We start from the raw sequence: 17,661 nt of genomic DNA, 5'->3' as shown, positions 1-17,661 counted from the left end.
ATTTATTTAACAATTTTTTGGTAAGTATATTTATTTCATCACTGCACTGCCACGTGCTTATTGTAGGGTTCTGAAAGCTTGTATGTAAGACGATACATTTTCAGATCACTTGAAGAAAAAGGGGGAAAAAAGTGCGGCCAAATTTGATTTGTGTTGGAGGCGCTTCGGTCACGTGCCCACACCTCGACCAATAGAAACGCCGAATGGGTTAGTTTGCGGAAGTCATCGAGCGAGCGTGTCGTCCTCGAAACGAAAGGGAGAATTATGAGAAGTCACTATTTTATGAAGTTCAAACGCCAACAACACCGTGTTCCGCATGATTAACTTGTCAGTTCAGCTCCTCACACGTATCTACTGGTAAAGAGACTAGTTGTCAGTTATGTCCAAGTCTACGAGGTTGGACTCGAAAGAATACGAGTCCAAACAGCTGCCCATCTATCGGCACAAAGACGAACTGGTTCTGGCCGTCAAAGACAGCACTTTTCTGGCTGTCACCGGTGAGACCGGCTGCGGGAAAACCACGCAACTCCCGAAGTACCTTCATCAAGCAGGTACGCGACAACAACTGTCTCAAGTTGGGACGCGGTTGTGGTCACTGCTCTGTTGTGCCGAACCTCGTTCCTCTTGTTTCTGTGCAGGCTTTTGCAAAAATGGCAAAATTGGCATCACGCAACCCCGCCGGGTGGCTGCCATCACGGTGGCCCAGAGGGTCGCCCAGGAGATGCAGTGCACTCTGGGTAGAGAGGTGGGCTACCAAGTACGCTTCGATGACTGCACGTCACAGGTGAGAGGCGAAGACGACGCCATGCCTTGTAGGAAATGCAATGTATTTAGTTGTTGTTGTTGTTGTGAATAACCGTGAAAATGGCGTCTGCGTCTGGGCCAGAGCACCGTGGTGAAGTACATGACGGACGGCTGTCTGCTCAGAGAGATCCTCGCAGATCCGGTGCTCTCTCAGTACAGCGTTGTGATCTTGGATGAAGTCCATGAACGCAGCCTCAACACAGTGAGTGACAATAACATCGACCCAATATCATTGACATGTATCATTGCTGCACCGTATTCATGCATGCACCTTGTTGGCATGTAAAATGTACTAAATTTTTTTAGCCTTTCAATGCACATTGTACATTTGTATTCCCTTTTTTATTTTTGCAGGATATTCTCCTGGGTCTATTGAAGAAAATGTTCTCTGACTCCGCTAAGGCCATCAAGGGCAGATCTTTCCCTCTGAAGGTGGTGGTGATGTCCGCCACCTTGGAAACGGAGAAACTTTCAGCCTTCCTCAGCGGCTGTCCCGTCTTTACTATTCCTGGGAAGACTTTTCCTGTCACCTGCACATTTGGTTTTGCTGTGGGACCCAAAGACATAGAGAGCGCTGGCTATTTAAAAGAGGTACTGAGTTTCAGCTTTGATTCAGGTGTTTTTCTTAACATTCTTGCATTGAAATAAAATGTTTCTTTTATACATTTATTTGACATGTTTTGCTTCACAGGTGGTCAAAGTGGCCCTCGATGTGCACACCAGTGAGATGGCTGGGGATATTCTTGTGTTTTTGACGGGTAAGTTGTCAAGCTCCCCGTACGTCTTCACCCTCTCAATATGCGTCACATTAATCCTCCGTGTTTGACAGGTCAGGCAGAGATTGAGCGTGCGTGTGACATGTTGTATGAAAAAGCTGAGTCCATAGACTACCGTTATGACGTGGAGGACCAAATGGTGGAGGGCCTTCTTATTTTGCCTTTTTATGGATCCATGCCCACAGGTAAATACTATCACACCTTTTTCATTGATACGTGGATTAAAGTTGTAGTTTTTTTCAGATCAAGTAGATATCGTTCTCTGACGATACTGCTAAATAAAACTCATTAAAACCTCTTATTGGTCTGGTCGTAGATCAGCAGAGGCAGATCTTTCAGCCTCCACCTTCAAGAATACGGAAGTGTGTCGTGGCCACCAACATTGCAGCAACGTCTCTCACCATCAATGGCATAAAGTGAGTGAGGCCGGTGGCTATTGGATGATCGATAGGCTGCATTTATCACATTGACGACAATTACGTGCGTTTGTAATTACTCAAACAGTTAACATGAAGCATATTGTCCCCCCTGCCCCTATCAAGGTACATCATAGACAGCGGGTTTGTGAAGCAACTCAACCACAACTCAAGGGTGGGCATGGATATCTTGGAGGTGGTGCCTATTTCAAAGTGAGTTTTTTTTAAGACTTAACATACCATTTTCAAATCAACTATATAATTTTTGGTTTTCCTGCTTGCATTCATTCAATTTTTAAGAAAGCTTGGCTATAGAGAAGTTGGCTGAACTTTCATGGCGGGGTGGTATTTTCTGTGATTAGGAGCGAGGGAGAGCAGAGAGCAGGCCGAGCGGGAAGAACCTCGGCTGGGAAATGCTTTCGAATCTACACCAAGGAATTCTGGGAGAAGAGCATGCCTGACTATACAGTTCCGGAAATCCAGAGGACAAGTCTGACCTCAGTGATACTCACACTCAAGTGCCTGGGTGTTCATGATGTCATCAGGTACACTGGTTGCTTCCTTATAGTTAATCTTTTTCTTTTTACTGCCTTTTTTATCTTCTCTAAGAAATATTTTGTTTCTTTTAAGGTTCCCTTATATGGACTGTCCAGAGGAAAGGTTTATTCTTGAGGCTTTAAAACAGCTCTACCAGTTTGATGCCATCGACAGGTGAGGCGTATATACATGTTGACCTGTGTGCTTCAAAGCACAGGAGTAGTGGGTTTACTTAATGTCCCCTTGTGGATGAATAAAGTATCCATCTATCTTTAAGAACTTCTCTGTGCTGTCTGCAGGAGAGGAAGAGTGACCCGGCTGGGGAAGCTGATGGTGGAGTTCCCGCTTCACCCGGGCCTTACCAGGGCCGTGCTCAAAGCCGCCTCGCTCGGCTGTGAGGACCTGCTGCTCCCCGTCGCCGCCATGCTGTCTGTAGAGAACATTTTCATCCGGCCAGGTCAGCAGTGAAGCTTTAAAGCGGAACAAATCACGTGTTGACCAAACGACGAGGGTGAAAAAGCGTTCGGCTTACAGACAAATGGAAAAGCATTTGTTGTCCATAATGTTTGGGTTATATTAAGGGGAATGTTTAGTAGCAGATGTACTAAAATGAAGCCAATTCAGTTCTGTATTATTTGTTAGCTTGTTTAGTGTGTCAGGAAATGACAGGTGCAGAGAAGTGTAGTGTAAAAGACTGATCTCTTCCTGCCTGCAGGCCACCCTGAGAATCAGAAAGAGGCGGATACCATACACAGGGCGCTAGCGACCGGCAGCTTGAACGACTTTGCCACTCTCCTCTGTGTGTTTCAGTTATGTAAATCCAGGTAACTAACTTGACTGATTAATGCTGTTGGATTCATCCGTATATATATTTGTATCCGTGACCTCATACTGCATGGTGATTTTATTATCACAACCGTCATAAGTGTGAGCCTCTCTCTTGCCTCCTGCAGCGACAGACCCTCAGCGTGGTGTAAGGATCATTGGATCCACTGGAGGGCGCTGAAGTCGGCCTTTAGTGTGGAGACACAGTTGCGAGAGATCCTCCTCCGCCTCCAACAGGTTCAGCACGGCTCATTTTCGTATCCATGCCCTGTTGACAACTGCATATGGCTGTAAACATTACAGCTGCACAATTCTGCCTATTTCTTATTAGATTGGGCTTTTTCCTTTACAATTATTCAAGTACAACATCCAAAATTCTAAATAAACTCCAGTATATTCAGAACTCTGCTGCTCACCCACTCCCGCTCCCGCGATCACATCACCCCTATTCTCCAGACCCTCCAGTGGCTCCCCGTCCCAGAACGTATCCAGTCCAAAATCCTTCTCACTTACAAAGCCCTCCATAACCAGGCCCCCTGCTACCTGACCGATCTGCTTCACCATCACACTCCATCCCGTCGGCTCCGCTCCTCTGATGCCTCCTCTCCATTCCTCACAGGACCAAGCACCGGACATGGGGTCACAGAGCCTTCTCCATTTCTGCCCCCTCCCTCTGGAACTCTCTCCCCAAAATCATCCGTGACTGCACCGAACTTTCACAGTTTAAATCACTAATCAAAACCCACCTGTTCAAAACTGCTTTTAATGTGTGATTGTGTGCTCTGAACGTTCTTATTTGCTTTTATCGTTTGTTTTTAATGCATAGCTTTTAGGAATTTTTTTATTATGTGTTGTAAAGCGTCTTTGAGTATTATGAAAATCGCTATAGAAATTTGATTTATTATTATTGTAAAGGACCTCTTTGCAGATTGCTGTCGTCAGATGTGCAACTGTCATTTATTCATTCATGATTTTAGTTTTGCTGACGCACCGGTGTGATGATTAATTTGAAAGAGACCCTCTGTCCTGCTTTCAGAAAAGAGATTTCCCCGTCGACACATTTGATGGCGATAAGAGTGAACTCTTCAGACGATGTCTGTGCACAGGATACTTCACCAATGTTGCCAGAAGGTATAACCAAACTTAATTTTAAAATATTTGTATATAACTTTCTTGATTTCTATATTCTCTCTTAGTAATACAGCCTGGTTGAGTGAATCATTGTTCAGTTAATTTTCTTTCTCCCACCTCACTTAGGTCTTTTGGAAAGGTGTTTTGCACAATGGATGGCCATGGATCCATGGTTCACATTCATCCATCCTCATCGGTAAATGCATTTTCAAAAAAAAGCTTTCATAATAAAAACAGTTTTTAAAGAAGAAGCATTACATTTGGAACCAAAACGCTCATGCTCCGTCTAACTCTGATCACAATCCCTTGTTGCTCTCCAAGCTGTTCGACCAGGAAGGTAAGCTGAACTGGGTCATCTTCCACGATGTGCTGGTGACCTCGCGGGTGTATGTCAGGACCGCGTGTCCTATTCGATACGAGTGGGTGAAGGACTTACTACCCAAACTACACGAGGTGGACGTCTATGAGCTGAGCAGTGTGGCAAGAGAAGAAGTGACCGACGAGGAGATGATAAAGTGGGAGAACAAGGAAGCAGCCAAAAGACAACCAGGTTTTCAGAGTTAATTAGATTTATATATATATATATGTAATGTTATATACCTCAATAAATGTTGATGGTGCATACTATTACCATATATAAAATGATCCAACATCAGAGAACGCCTATATGACAGGCTGGATTAAAAGGCCATCTGGGCATGAAGCTCATTGTTTTACAAAGTGAAAGAAGTAATATATAACAAACTAATATTTGTTTCTTTTTTCAGAGGTTTCTACTGAGAATGTCGTAAAAAAGCTGGAGAAGCGTAACAACGAGGCCGCTGTCGGCGATGCTCGCGCCCGCTACATGCAGCGAAAGCAACAAAGACAACTAAACAAAGCGTTTTGACCGAAAGCGCTTTGCTTTTCAAGAACGTAGTTAACGAAATGCATCACAAAGAATCGACTGGAAACTACTTCTGCACAATAAATATTTGTTACATTTATAATGAAAATAATGATTGTCTTGCTCTTTTTAATCCCTCCGCTTTACACACGATGAGGTCGCAGTGGTTAGTTTCATTGATATTTTGACAAGTTTTAAATCCAAAGAAAATGTGCTTTAATTCTTAATTGCGACTAGATGATTTTTTAAATTATTTTTTTTAAAGTCACATTTGGGGACATTTCATATGACTTTAAACAAAAGTGTTATAGCACTGCCTCTTTGTGCACCAGCTCCACGCAGTCGGGGTGAGGTTAAGAGTGTCGTACAGGATGTACTTTCAAACCGACTGTTCAGGTGCAGTGGACCCTCTCTGGCCTCTTACGTCACTTCCTTCTGCGCGGGGCTGCTGTACTGTCTGGCTGGGACGGAGGGCTTCGACGCTAAGCAGGCGACTTTAAAAAAACACATTAAATCCACAAGGAGGCGGTTTTTTTTTTCCATCCGTCGAGGATTTGCAAATTATTTGCACTCGTATTCGAAATAGCCATCCATCAAGCCAGAGCTCGGTGGACTTTATTCTCTCGCGGGTTCGCACACGCTTCAGTGAACCACTGCAGCAGCAACGGACCAAAGCACGCTGTTGTTGTGAGGGAAGAAAACAAGCTCTGGACCGCTAAAGCTGTGTGATCATTGACAGAGTTCAATACACACAAGCGTCAAGCGATAACTGGTGGGAGAGACTTCTGCGGCGCACCTTCCGAGCCTCTTTAAGAAACCGAGCAGCCGGGGGAAAGGGTAAGAAATTGGTTTTATTTGTCCCTGAAGTCGAGGTAAGAAAATGGTAAACGGGGAGAGAACGTGCGCAAATGGCTAGCTAACTGACACGCTACCTAGCCGTTAGCTCGGGAGCTATTTTTGCTAGCTGCCTTGTTTGGTCGTAAAGCGGTCGTGGTCAGCGTCCTCGCTGCTGTCGTTCGAGCCGCTCGTCCCCAAACTGTTTGACCTCGTCGGCCGCAGTTTGAAGTGTCGGTCAAACTTATTTAGAGGACACACGACGATCCGTCTCGTGCTTGAAAAGGTAACGTTAACGTTTGTTGACTTTGCGTCAGTTAGATCGGTTAACGTCACTAACGTTAAACTTGAAGGGAAAGAGGATATGCGAACGTCACGTTCTTGTTTACGGCGGACAGCTTGTGGTTGTGCTGGGTAACGTTGCGGTTTTTTTCCCTCCCTTCTAGACATTGATTAACTGCTCTAATCTGACGTTAACTGGGGAGCTATGTTACGTTAAGAATTGCGATTTGTGTTTTCGTGTGTCATTTCCTCAAGTGGGGCCACATTGTGACGTTGAACCAAGCTCCATAACACATTGTTGTGGCTGCTCCTATTTGTGAGATCATTAAAGGTGTAAGTTGCAAAGTGCAAGGAAAAAGCTGTCCTACGCTATTATTACAGTCATCCGTGAAAAAGCAGTCAGTATTCTCCCCTTTCAAATGAGAAGCTATGAATGGTCATAACAAAGTCTGAAGTCGTGGGAATCCTTATCTGTCTTTATCTTTGTAAACATAGCAGTTTAAACAGTCCTCCTGTTCTGGCGACCGTGTGCACTTGTACTATTCAACCCCATCACTTCCACTGAAATACTGGGAGTTTCTGTGGAAATTCTAGTGGGGAAATTCTAGCATAATCTGTTGATTCAGGGTCGACCCTGGATCACCAGGGCCTCCGCAAACATTCAGCAGGAGCTTTGGGCGACTATTAGATTTAACAATACAAGGCTTTGCAGCCAGTTTTCTAATTGTTGGATCATTGGCATATTTGATTTTGGATTTCTACTTGGCATCACTAGAGTAACATGTTGAGATGTGTTATCAGAATCATCAGAATCAGGTTTTATTGGCCAAGTAAGTTTGCACAAACAAAGAATTTGACTTGGTAAAGTGACTCTGTGTGCTTACACAAAATATAAATGACAAAACAAAACAGTGCAGTACAAAACAAACGGTGTAAAACAGTGCAACGGTCTGAAGAAGTTTAAGAAAGTGACTTAAAGTATATACAAGGCGGAATGGCTATATACCGTAGCTGTGAAACAGTAGTGCAAGAAGAAGTGGAGAGTGCGAGAAGTGCAGGGATAAATATATATGCTCCAATGGGTTAGCTGTTCAGTAGTTATGACACTGGAAACACTGGTGCATTTCAGGGGGAGTTGCATGAGATAATGGAGGTATCTGGAGTCTTTTTAATCTAGCTTGTGATCATGAAAGTCATTACGCTAGTCCCATTTTGGATCTCACCGTCATAAGTGTTAGATGGTCCGATATGAGGTGGTGAGCTGACATGCAGATTTCAGCAGTTTTCTTTGTTGTGGCGTTGTGTTTCAAGGCGACAGAGTGCCAGAGAAGGTGAAGAATGTATTCAAGCGCAGTGTGGTGACAACACTCCGATAGGCATCGAGAGCCGGGCAGAGAAAGTTTCCTTTTGTTTGGAGGAATCGCTTTCTACTTTATGTGTTTGCCAACACCTTCCTGGCTGTAGTTTTACTTCCTTTCGGCCACACTACAGATGCTTTTTATTTTGAGGAAAATTAATTGTAAACAGTGTTTTTGTTCACCAGAGGTTTTAAATATTTAACAAAGACTAATAGCGTCCTCCTATTACGTATCCAAGGATCCTAGGATGTTTCTTTTCTCAAAGCCCCTCTCGTATGAATGAACGTTGATGTTTTTGTTTTATCTGTACATGTTAATGCAACAATTCACATTGCGTTGTATTTCGTAGACAGTGTGTTCTGCAGTAACAGTATTTCTTTCTGTTCTTCTCCTTCAGGTATTACAATATCCAGTTTTTTTTGTTGGGCGAGCCACTGTCAGTTTGCACAATATCCTCAAGCCGGCCTGCAGCCCCCGCCCAGCCCAGACGGTCCTCTGCCCCAGCATGAATGAAGTCAGTGTTGTGAAAGAGGGATGGCTCCAAAAGAGAGGTACGGCGGCCTCTGGTGTTTAACGTCAATCATCGGAGTCTACATTAATACGATAGTCTATGTTAACATCTACATTCTGAGTATCAAATACTCCACCTGTAGGCTTGTCTGTCAAGTTAGTTTCCTCATTAATGGAGAACAGCTGTGCTCAGCTTAGTCCCTTACAATGGATTCCCCTTGTTTATAGTCGTGTGTCACATAGAATCCGTATTCAAGCCGAGTACTCAAACACGACAACTCTGTCGGATCAAAATTCTTCGCCTTTCTGTTTTCCAGGGGAATACATTAAAACATGGCGGCCCCGCTACTTCATCTTGAAGAGCGATGGCTCCTTCATCGGCTATAAAGAGAAGCCCGAGGTGTCCAGTGACCACAGCCTCCCACCACTCAACAACTTCTCTGTCGCAGGTCAGTTTTACCCACCTGCCTGGCAATAGCATGTGCCAGATTAAACTTTGAGAAGTTTTGCTTGTACATGTTTTGTTGTCGGCGCCTTCGGTTTATCCAGAGTTGGCTCACGTTCCTTTGCGTTGTAGAATGCCAGCTCATGAAGACGGAGCGCCCAAGACCCAACACATTTGTTATCCGTTGCCTGCAGTGGACCTCTGTTATCGAGCGCACCTTCCATGTCGACGGCAACGAGGAGAGGTAAAACCCATCAATACCAATGGTTTTATGATATTACAAATTACTGGTCTCTTTGGTTGAGAAATACCTTGTTTAGATTAGAGATTAGATTATACTTTATTCATCCCTGTAAGTGCGGCCTCAAGTGTGCTTTAGGCCAGTACATCTGACAAACAGACATCATCTAACAAAGTCTCCACTGAAGCTCCAGACCAATATGATGATAGCAACATCTCTTCCTCCTCCTCCAATTTAACAACAAATATGTTAATGAGAGGGACAGACAGACTTTTTACTTTGCTGAGTTCCTAGTCAATTTTCTTCTGTTGCCTCATGCTCCCCATTATCATTTACAGAATCGTGTTACAGAATAGCCAAACTCCCTATGAAGACATCTGATTGAGTTTGAATTGGATTAAAAATAACATTTAAAGGTTACATTTAGATATGTCAACTTTGGTAAGGATTTGTGGGCTTGCAAAACACTGGTTTAGTGCGACTAGAAGGTAAACATAGATGAAAAGAATATAAATGCCTTTTGAGATAGAGCCAGAATAGTGTGCACACAGTAGAGTCCTAGCCTTCTGTCTCTTATGGAGATTAGATGGGATATGACTAAAGTATTGACAGGGACTCAAGGGAAACATGTTTTACACAAGATAATCTCATCATATATTGTAAGCAAAGAAAGACAGCCGGAGCAACAGAGAGAGCCTTTGATGGGCCATTGTTCCCGAAAGGCAGTGAAATCCATTTTAGTTGGCAAGAGAAGGAAAGACCATGTGGAAATATAATTTAGTGCCAGATTGACCCTGAATATTTACCCCGAACCTAAGCAATCGTCATTGAATGTTTTCATCAGCCCCGCCAACCATCAAATCCCAGCCTCAACCCTCTAACTTGTGTTTTCCAGCTAGACTACCGCTTCATCCTTCAGGACATATTTTTGGCGCAACATATAAAACCATCTGAATACAAAGATTTTACAAAAATATGTCACTGCTAACTACAACTCAGGGAACACGTCTGCCAGTTCAAATGTTTACAGAATAGATTCAGAGTAATGTAGACACGGGTTAGATTTGATAACGGTAATGTGTGTCTCTTCTGGGTCAGGGAGGAATGGATGCAATCGATCCAGACTGTGGCAAACAGCCTGAAGAGTCACCAGCACGAGGAGGAGCCCATGGAGATTAAATTTGGCTCACCGAGCGACATCAGCGGCACGGAGGAGATGGAGATTGCTGTGTCCAAATCCCGCACAAAAGTGGTCAGTATTTGCACAAGCAGTGCCTGGCAGCTGAGTGTTTGTCCAGCTCAGCTCATCTGTATTGAGCAAGTTGTTTAAACTTTAAGCCTCTTTCTCAAAGCGTATTTGGTGAGGCAACCTCAAATTGAGTGGAGGGCAACATTTCTCTTAAGGGAACTTCAATGGGTTTTTACGGACTTGGTTTTCTGCTGGGTCCGTCATGCAGTGTGTATAACATATCGACATACTTTTAAGTGGACCGATGATCGTTTACTGGTTTGTGGTTCTTCAAATTAATTTTGTGTAATCCCTATTGAAATGATTTCCTGCTTGATAGTGTATGTTATATTATTCAAATTGTGATCACCAGTTGCGATAGGCATGCAAATGTTTTTATTTTTTTAACTGATTATTTGGGTTTTATTCCTGTATTTGATAGTTATAGCTCAGAGACGGGACTTGTTGGGAAAGAGAGTAGGGGGATGATATTTATCAAATGATGCGGGAGGGAATTGAACTCGGGACTGGGAGCACTGGCCCCTGTGCGGTGGGCCCCCTCGCCGCTCTGCTATCGGCTCGCTGGTTCACTCGTGTACATTTTCGGGATTATTTCTGTAATTTGAGTTGAACTGTTTATAACTATTTCAGGATGCCATGTCTTACATGCACAAGAGAAGTATACATTTCAAAGACAGGCCATCATATATTTTTATATCAGATAAATGTTTAACTCATCAAAACTCACAAATATTAGTCATGCCTCCTTGTCACGGCTTTACTTTTTCCTTCAGACCATGAGTGATTTTGACTACCTGAAGCTGCTGGGTAAAGGGACATTTGGTAAAGTGATCCTGGTGAAGGAGAAGGCCACAGGGATGTACTACGCCATGAAAATCCTCCGCAAAGAAGTCATCATTGCGAAAGTTAGTGTTCACCGCATCACAATGTTATCTTGTCTCTAAATTGTTTTTGGAACAGGATTATGATGAATTTATTACGTCGTCTTGCTCTCATTGCGTGCTATGTATGTATTCCTCTAGGATGAGGTGGCACACACGGTTACAGAGAGCAGAGTTCTCCAAAACACGCGACATCCCTTTCTAACGGTGAGTTCCTGTTGCCCCGATTGTTGACACATCGAAGGAATCATATAATCAGTCCAATACAGACACTAATATTGTTTTTACTTCTTTGCAGACACTAAAATATGCATTTCAAACGAATGATCGGCTATGCTTTGTGATGGAGTATGCAAATGGTGGAGAAGTAAGTTTTCCCCTCTTTTTCATCCGGCCTATAATTGTGTGGATAGACCTTGACGACCTTTTTGGAAGATGGCTAATTGCAGTAGCAGGGGTGTAAAAAGGAAACCTAACACCTTGTGATGCATCCGTTTAAGGCAGCTCTCGCACCTCACATGTTCGGTCCGGTTAAAATAGACCCCTCGTGCATTTGTCTGGTTAGTGTGAATTATTTGGGCTGGTGTGAAAGCTGTCAGTCGAACCTCGGAGGGGACCGAACAACTGGACCAGGACACAACAACTCATAATTTCAAAAGCTAAATTACTTTTCAAATGTATCTTATGATCGTGTACAGTTCATGAAGTAATCATATAATTGATCTATAAAAGCCATGTATATATATTTATGTGTGTGTGTGTAAATCCATCGGTAGCCATAGTAACGCAAGTGACTCAGCGACTCCTCTTTTTTTTCCATTTGTCACTATAACTTTGGTTTGTTTTACTAATTATGCTTATAATCAGTTATTTCCTCATGAGCTCTTTCTGACATTAAAAATGACCACAAAGAATATGTCACAAAGTTAACATCACAAAGATTTGATCAAATCGAGTATGTTTAAAAGCAGAAGAATTGTTCTGTCCCTTATTCCCGTCTACTCTTTCTTCTTCACTCCTTTTCAGCTCTTCTTTCACTTATCGCGGGACAGAGTGTTCTCAGAAGACCGAGCGAGATTCTACGGCGCAGAAATAGTGTCCGCGCTGGAGTACCTCCACTCACGCAATGTCGTTTACAGGGATTTAAAGGTAAGCTGCTTGCTCTTGACGGCGTTGGTGTATTTTTTTGTAAATAAGCTGGCAGGAAGTTCCTCGACATGCTTTTAACCCTAGATTCTCTCTCCCCGCACAGCTGGAGAACCTCATGCTAGACAAGGACGGCCACATAAAGATCACAGACTTTGGGCTGTGCAAAGAGGGGATCACAGACGGGGCCACCATGAAAACCTTCTGCGGAACTCCAGAGTACCTGGCACCAGAGGTAACCCCATGATGACATCACTATGTTGTGTGACCAGGATTATGTAAATAAGTACTGACACTAAAGGGCTTTTGATAGGTTTGTAGTTTCACGTCGGCAACATTTTGTAGTACCGTATCGATATTGTGATATGAGACTAAATATCGTCTCGGATGTTGGTGTACGTCCTAATACGGGCCCTCTTTTCATTCAGGTGCTAGAAGACAACGACTACGGCCGAGCGGTGGACTGGTGGGGGCTGGGCGTGGTCATGTACGAGATGATGTGCGGTCGGTTGCCCTTCTACAACCAGGACCACGAGCGTCTCTTTGAACTTATTCTCATGGAGGAGATCCGCTTCCCCAAGAACCTGGCGCCCGAAGCCAAGGCCCTGCTGGCCGGCCTGCTCAAAAAGGATCCCAAACAAAGGTGTGTGGTTCGTAGCCGGGCGGCGGCGGCGTTGTTGTTGTTCTCCCTCGCCATGAATAGCCGAGGCCATCGGCATTGTGTTTTCGGGTTGTTCGTCCTTCCATCTCTCAGGACCGCCTTGAAGGAATGTCTCCAAATTTGGCACAAAGGTCACCGACTCAACTGATTAGAATTAAGAGGTTAACGGTCAAGGTTACTGTGACTTCACACAGGAATTAATAACCTACTTATGACAGTTTAACACAAACGGGATACAAGTGTGACGGGATGGCGTTCTGGACCGACGTGGATGTAAACTGAAACTTCTCTGATTGGTGGAGGCACAAAACCGTGAGGCGACTATTCTAGTTGCGCTATATTGAAAATATGAAATCATCCCCAGCTATACTTTTTATAGATATTTTACCAAATTAATAACATCTGTTTGATGCAAGTTTAAAATAGCGACAAATATATTTCTTTAGCTCTTTTTGTAAGTATAAAAGAACATTTCACATTTATCATTTTAAACAGAAAAATGTTCCTCTTGGGACTTTTCACCACGTCTGTAGCACTTGATTGGTGTCAATGAATCTCCCGCTGCGCTCGAGGGCGCAACATATTCGGCTATAAAATGAGTAACCCCATTATTAAGCCGTTGTTCCCCTTTTTTGATTCGTTTTGGTCCAGGCTATTGGCCATAAACAGGGACATAATTGATTGTTGTTTTGGTCGCTCCCCAGTGTTTCTGAGAACAGTCAAAGAGCTGCTAGTATTAGTACATTGAGCACTGCCTGGCTTACAGCACAACACAAGCACTTGTGTTTACACAATTATCTGCCGAAAGAAAAGGAAGCTTCTGAGGATGATGATGATGATGGCAATTTTGTTTTGTTTTCCAGGCTTGGAGGCGGGTCGGACGATGCCAAAGAAGTGATGAGCCACAAGTTCTTCTCCTCCATCAACTGGCAGGATGTTCTTGAAATAAAGGTGAGGTGCTGGGAGGAATACACGTTGCAGTTCGAATAAGATGTCCACAATGTGAACGCACTAATGTCGTTCTCCTCCTCAGCTTATTCCACCCTTCAAGCCCCAGGTGACATCAGAGACGGACACGCGTTACTTCGACGATGAGTTCACGGCACAAACCATAACAATAACTCCCCCTGACAAGTGTAAGTATGACGACTGCCGCCCTCATTGCGCTTTTTTAAAGTTTGTACTTGCAAGAGTTTTGACACGTTCATGTCTGGATGTCTCATGTCTTGTGTTGTTCTCCTTCCCTTTACTCCAGATGACAGTTTAGATCCAGAAGATTCAGATCAGCGCACGCACTTCCCTCAGTTCTCCTACTCTGCCAGCATCCGGGAATGATCACGGAGACTCGTGAGCAAGCAGGCAGGCGAACACACGATCACAATCCCACATACACACTTGCACTGCTGGGCGACGGCAGAAACGGAAACTGGCACAAGACACATTTTCATTCGGTCTTTAACGCACGTACACACGGACGGACACACACACACACGCACGCACATACATATCCTGGCTATTCAGACAAGGCGGGGATCATTGAGTATGAGGTGAATGACTGAGCTCAGCAGGTTTGTGTGGATTGACTGGCAGCTTTGTCTCTGTGCGTCCTCAGGGTTGGCTTCAGGCTTTCCTGCAGGACCTCTGCTGCACCACACTGGGGTCAAAGCCTTGACCCTTTGAAAACCAGGTTATGCCAGCAAGTACCACCTCTTTACCAGCTGTACCCATTCCACACACACACACACACATACATATACACCAACCCATGCGTAGACTGCATATAAATATATATACACGCAAATGTACTTGATAGAATTTTTAAAAGCATAATCAAAATTAGGAAAATAGAAAAGATTTGGGGGGGACAAGATTGTTACATCGATTGTTACGGTTTTAAATGTCACGCCATATTTCTGCATTTGTATGTGATTTTCTTTTTTTTCTTCTTCTTTTTTTGAACAAGTGCTCTTTCTGGAACTTGCTGTTACAAATCAAGTGTGGGACTGTTCCTACAGTAGGGGGATATCGGGGGAGGGTTGCCATTTCTGTGTTTGCACTGCACGTGTGTGTGTGTGTGGATGTGTGTGTGCATGCGCAGATGAGTGCAGGAGGATGTATGAACAACCATTTTGATTCTCAACCATCCATTCGTGTCTGTTTTCATACATGTTTGTAAACTCTGAACTATTGCTGGAATATCGACGAGAGGACACTACGCAACCCCCTCGATGGCCTTTTTCTTTCTTTTTTTTTTAAAGGGAACAAGACAAGGATGTCATTTATGATTGCTGTGACCAGTTGGCGCTCAAGACTCAGTCAGGAATAGAAACTGGGATCTCTTGCATGGCTAACCTTTGCTTTAAGAGCTGCATTAATTAATTTCAAGTGATGCAGCTGTCGGGTTCGTCGAGTCCAGACTGACTTGGCGACCAACTGGCTGCTGGTTGGAGGTGTAGAACGGTTTCATTAAGGCCAGTCCCTACGTGTTAAAGAGAGGAAGGCAAGAGGAGAATAGAGAGACGCTTTTCCACAGACCAATGTCGACGCACACGGCCATTCGCTGTCCTCGATCCAGTAATTCTCACTCTTTGGCTGAAGAGTTAGGCACCAATCTTCTTGTTCATTTTTCTATTTGTATTATCAGTGTAAGTTTTTAAAGATTCTTTTTTTCGTGTGGAAAGTTCCCATATTTAAAAGAATGATGAGTTCAATCGTTTGTTGAGTCTTTTATAATGAGGCCAAAAATTGACTGACTTGGTGGACGTTTAACACTTCAAATGATTCCACAGCTGATGTTTAGGACCTGTTTTTGTTTGTGTTTTCTGTAATGCTGTGTTGACCCACTTCATGTCAGGAGCGACAGTCTGCAGGTTTGCAGTCCAATTAAATGCTGCACGAGCCGGTCGACCAACATTCGACCTGCAAATGAAAACATCAGCGGATGCGTTGTTAAGTTGAAATGAAAATCTGCTTGCCGGGGAGTCATGGCGGCCCGTGACGCCACAGAGAAGCGCTCACGTCGAGCGCTTCCTGCCCCGGCGGCTCTTTGAGCTTCACGAAAGGAACATCAAGATCGTTTTGTTTGTCATCGTTTTGTTTGTTGATTTTTATCCTTTCTTTGTCCATCTATTTCTCAAATTTTCAAAGACACATTGTCTTTTTTTTAAGTATACATTATATAAAAAATTATATATTAAATGGCTTTCTTTTTGATTACTTTCTTCATTTCAAGGGGTTTCCATCGGCTGAATGCTTATCGAGCTGGGATGGTAACTCGGTAATGGGATTTTGAATGGGCTGATCGTTTTGGGTTTGCAGAGCACATGGAAGGGAAGTTTTATTAAGGAAAATGTACATTATTTGATCATTGTTTTTGAAACTAGAAAGAAAATGTATTGAACCGTATGACATTTTTCAGAATCCAGTTTAAAGTTTTGCTCCTTTTTGACAAAGCTCAACTATTGTCCAGATGATGCTCAAACAAACTAGACAAGACACATCCGTTGATACGTACGGTATGATTAAGAATAATTAAATTGATCCTATTCAAAGGTTTTTAGAGAAACCTCGATGCCCATTCTCTGAGATACCCCTCATGTCTCTCATTCATCTGTTTTTTGTTACATTTGTGTGAGTGACAGACTGTGACAGTGAGAAGTTTGAGTGAAAGTTGGAAGGAGGACACAGACAAAGCAGCAGGTGTTTGACTCGTCGTTGGGCAGCAGGTGGCCCCCAGTTCCTGAGGAGGAGGAGGATGTGATCAAATGGCTTTGATTTACAGTTCACAACTCCAGCACCTCTTCTCACGGGCTCAGGCACAGCCGTCACGCCTAGTGTCCTGCTTTGGGAAAAACGGCAGGAATCGTACATCCGAGCCACTGCACTGATGGACTCCACTGTGGACTTGCCTTCATTGCTATCATGGCCATAAGGGGGTGCTGCTGTACTTTTTAAATATTGGTTGTGAAGCCATACTCTGAACCTCGCTGCTGGCCACGCTTTAAGCAATGCTTTCACAGCTGAACATGCAAGTTAATACTCCTGACCTCTCCTGTAGGCAAACACAGGCACAACAAGTGCCTCCTCACTATTGTGTAAATACCACACACACACACAAATTTAAAAAACAGCTTGATGGTGAATGCAGCATTCGTAGAGGGGGAGGACTGCAGCTTTGTAGTATTTTGATTTGCAGCTTTACAACCTTGCTTCTCTGTGTATTTGAATGTGATCAATAGTCACGAATGTCACACCTGATGCAGATGTAACAAGACTTCTTCTTTTTGTTGTTGCTTGTAGCTGTTAGGCTGTGAGGCTCAGAGGGCAAAGAAAAAAAGCAATCTTTATGGGAAGGTCATTGTCCTGGTAGACAGTTCCAGCCCTCCTTTGCAAGACTTTACAATGTAACGGGCGATACCTGCTACACAATTGTAGCTTATAACATTTGCAACTATAATGTGCCAGTAAAACATTTTGCTGAATAAACTGTGCGTCTGTGTTTTATTACAGTGTACACCTGCAGCAGCGCCCCAATATTGAGTAATGCTTAGCATAGCAGTTTTTAATGTAATATGACCAGGGGGAGTTGAAAGATGTCACGTGTTGTGTCATTGTTGTGCAATAATGCCAAAATGTGCAGCCATAGAGCACCTGAGTATGGAGGACTTAAAATGTCTTAA

The 17,661-nt window shown here is 43.6% G+C and overlaps 2 protein-coding genes across 7 annotated transcripts; both read left to right on the top strand.

Moving 5' to 3' along the window:
* The first annotated feature begins 246 nt into the window (after positions 1-246).
* On the top strand, positions 247-5,487 carry dhx40 (DEAH (Asp-Glu-Ala-His) box polypeptide 40). 3 transcript variants are annotated; one of them, XM_056440883.1, is made up of 17 exons: positions 247-551; positions 639-784; positions 887-1,006; positions 1,159-1,395; positions 1,496-1,562; positions 1,634-1,765; positions 1,897-1,996; positions 2,123-2,209; positions 2,359-2,541; positions 2,627-2,707; positions 2,833-2,990; positions 3,249-3,357; positions 3,487-3,595; positions 4,395-4,489; positions 4,616-4,685; positions 4,811-5,039; positions 5,257-5,487. In XM_056440883.1, the coding sequence occupies exons 1-17, from the start codon at positions 380-382 to the stop codon at positions 5,376-5,378; spliced, it is 2,217 nt and encodes a 738-aa protein (XP_056296858.1). In that variant the 5' UTR covers positions 247-379; the 3' UTR covers positions 5,379-5,487. The 3 variants fall into 3 exon arrangements, with proteins under 3 accessions (XP_056296858.1, XP_056296860.1, XP_056296859.1); XM_056440885.1 differs by lacking the exons at positions 4,616-4,685; positions 4,811-5,039; positions 5,257-5,487 and having other exon boundaries at positions 3,978-4,483; XM_056440884.1 differs by lacking the exons at positions 4,395-4,489; positions 4,616-4,685; positions 4,811-5,039; positions 5,257-5,487 and adding an exon at positions 3,720-4,068 and having other exon boundaries at positions 3,487-3,615.
* A 303-nt stretch (positions 5,488-5,790) lies between these two features.
* On the top strand, positions 5,791-17,467 carry akt2 (v-akt murine thymoma viral oncogene homolog 2). 4 transcript variants are annotated; one of them, XM_056440859.1, is made up of 15 exons: positions 5,791-6,212; positions 8,247-8,400; positions 8,677-8,808; positions 8,937-9,048; positions 10,144-10,297; positions 11,068-11,199; positions 11,317-11,382; positions 11,474-11,542; positions 12,202-12,324; positions 12,428-12,556; positions 12,750-12,964; positions 13,846-13,933; positions 14,016-14,118; positions 14,238-14,329; positions 14,595-17,467. In XM_056440859.1, exons 2-14 carry the CDS (start codon positions 8,355-8,357, stop codon positions 14,315-14,317), a joined length of 1,449 nt encoding a protein of 482 aa, XP_056296834.1. In that variant the 5' UTR covers positions 5,791-6,212; positions 8,247-8,354; the 3' UTR covers positions 14,318-14,329; positions 14,595-17,467. The 4 variants fall into 4 exon arrangements, with proteins under 4 accessions (XP_056296834.1, XP_056296833.1, XP_056296832.1 ...); XM_056440858.1 differs by having other exon boundaries at positions 14,238-14,341; XM_056440857.1 differs by having other exon boundaries at positions 5,792-6,212; positions 14,238-17,467.
* Positions 17,468-17,661: the final 194 nt, after the last annotated feature.

Source organism: Pseudoliparis swirei, chromosome 20 (genome assembly GCF_029220125.1).
Source record: "Pseudoliparis swirei isolate HS2019 ecotype Mariana Trench chromosome 20, NWPU_hadal_v1, whole genome shotgun sequence".
Lineage (NCBI taxonomy): Eukaryota > Metazoa > Chordata > Actinopteri > Perciformes > Liparidae > Pseudoliparis > Pseudoliparis swirei.
This window is presented reverse-complemented; position numbering and strand designations above follow the sequence as displayed.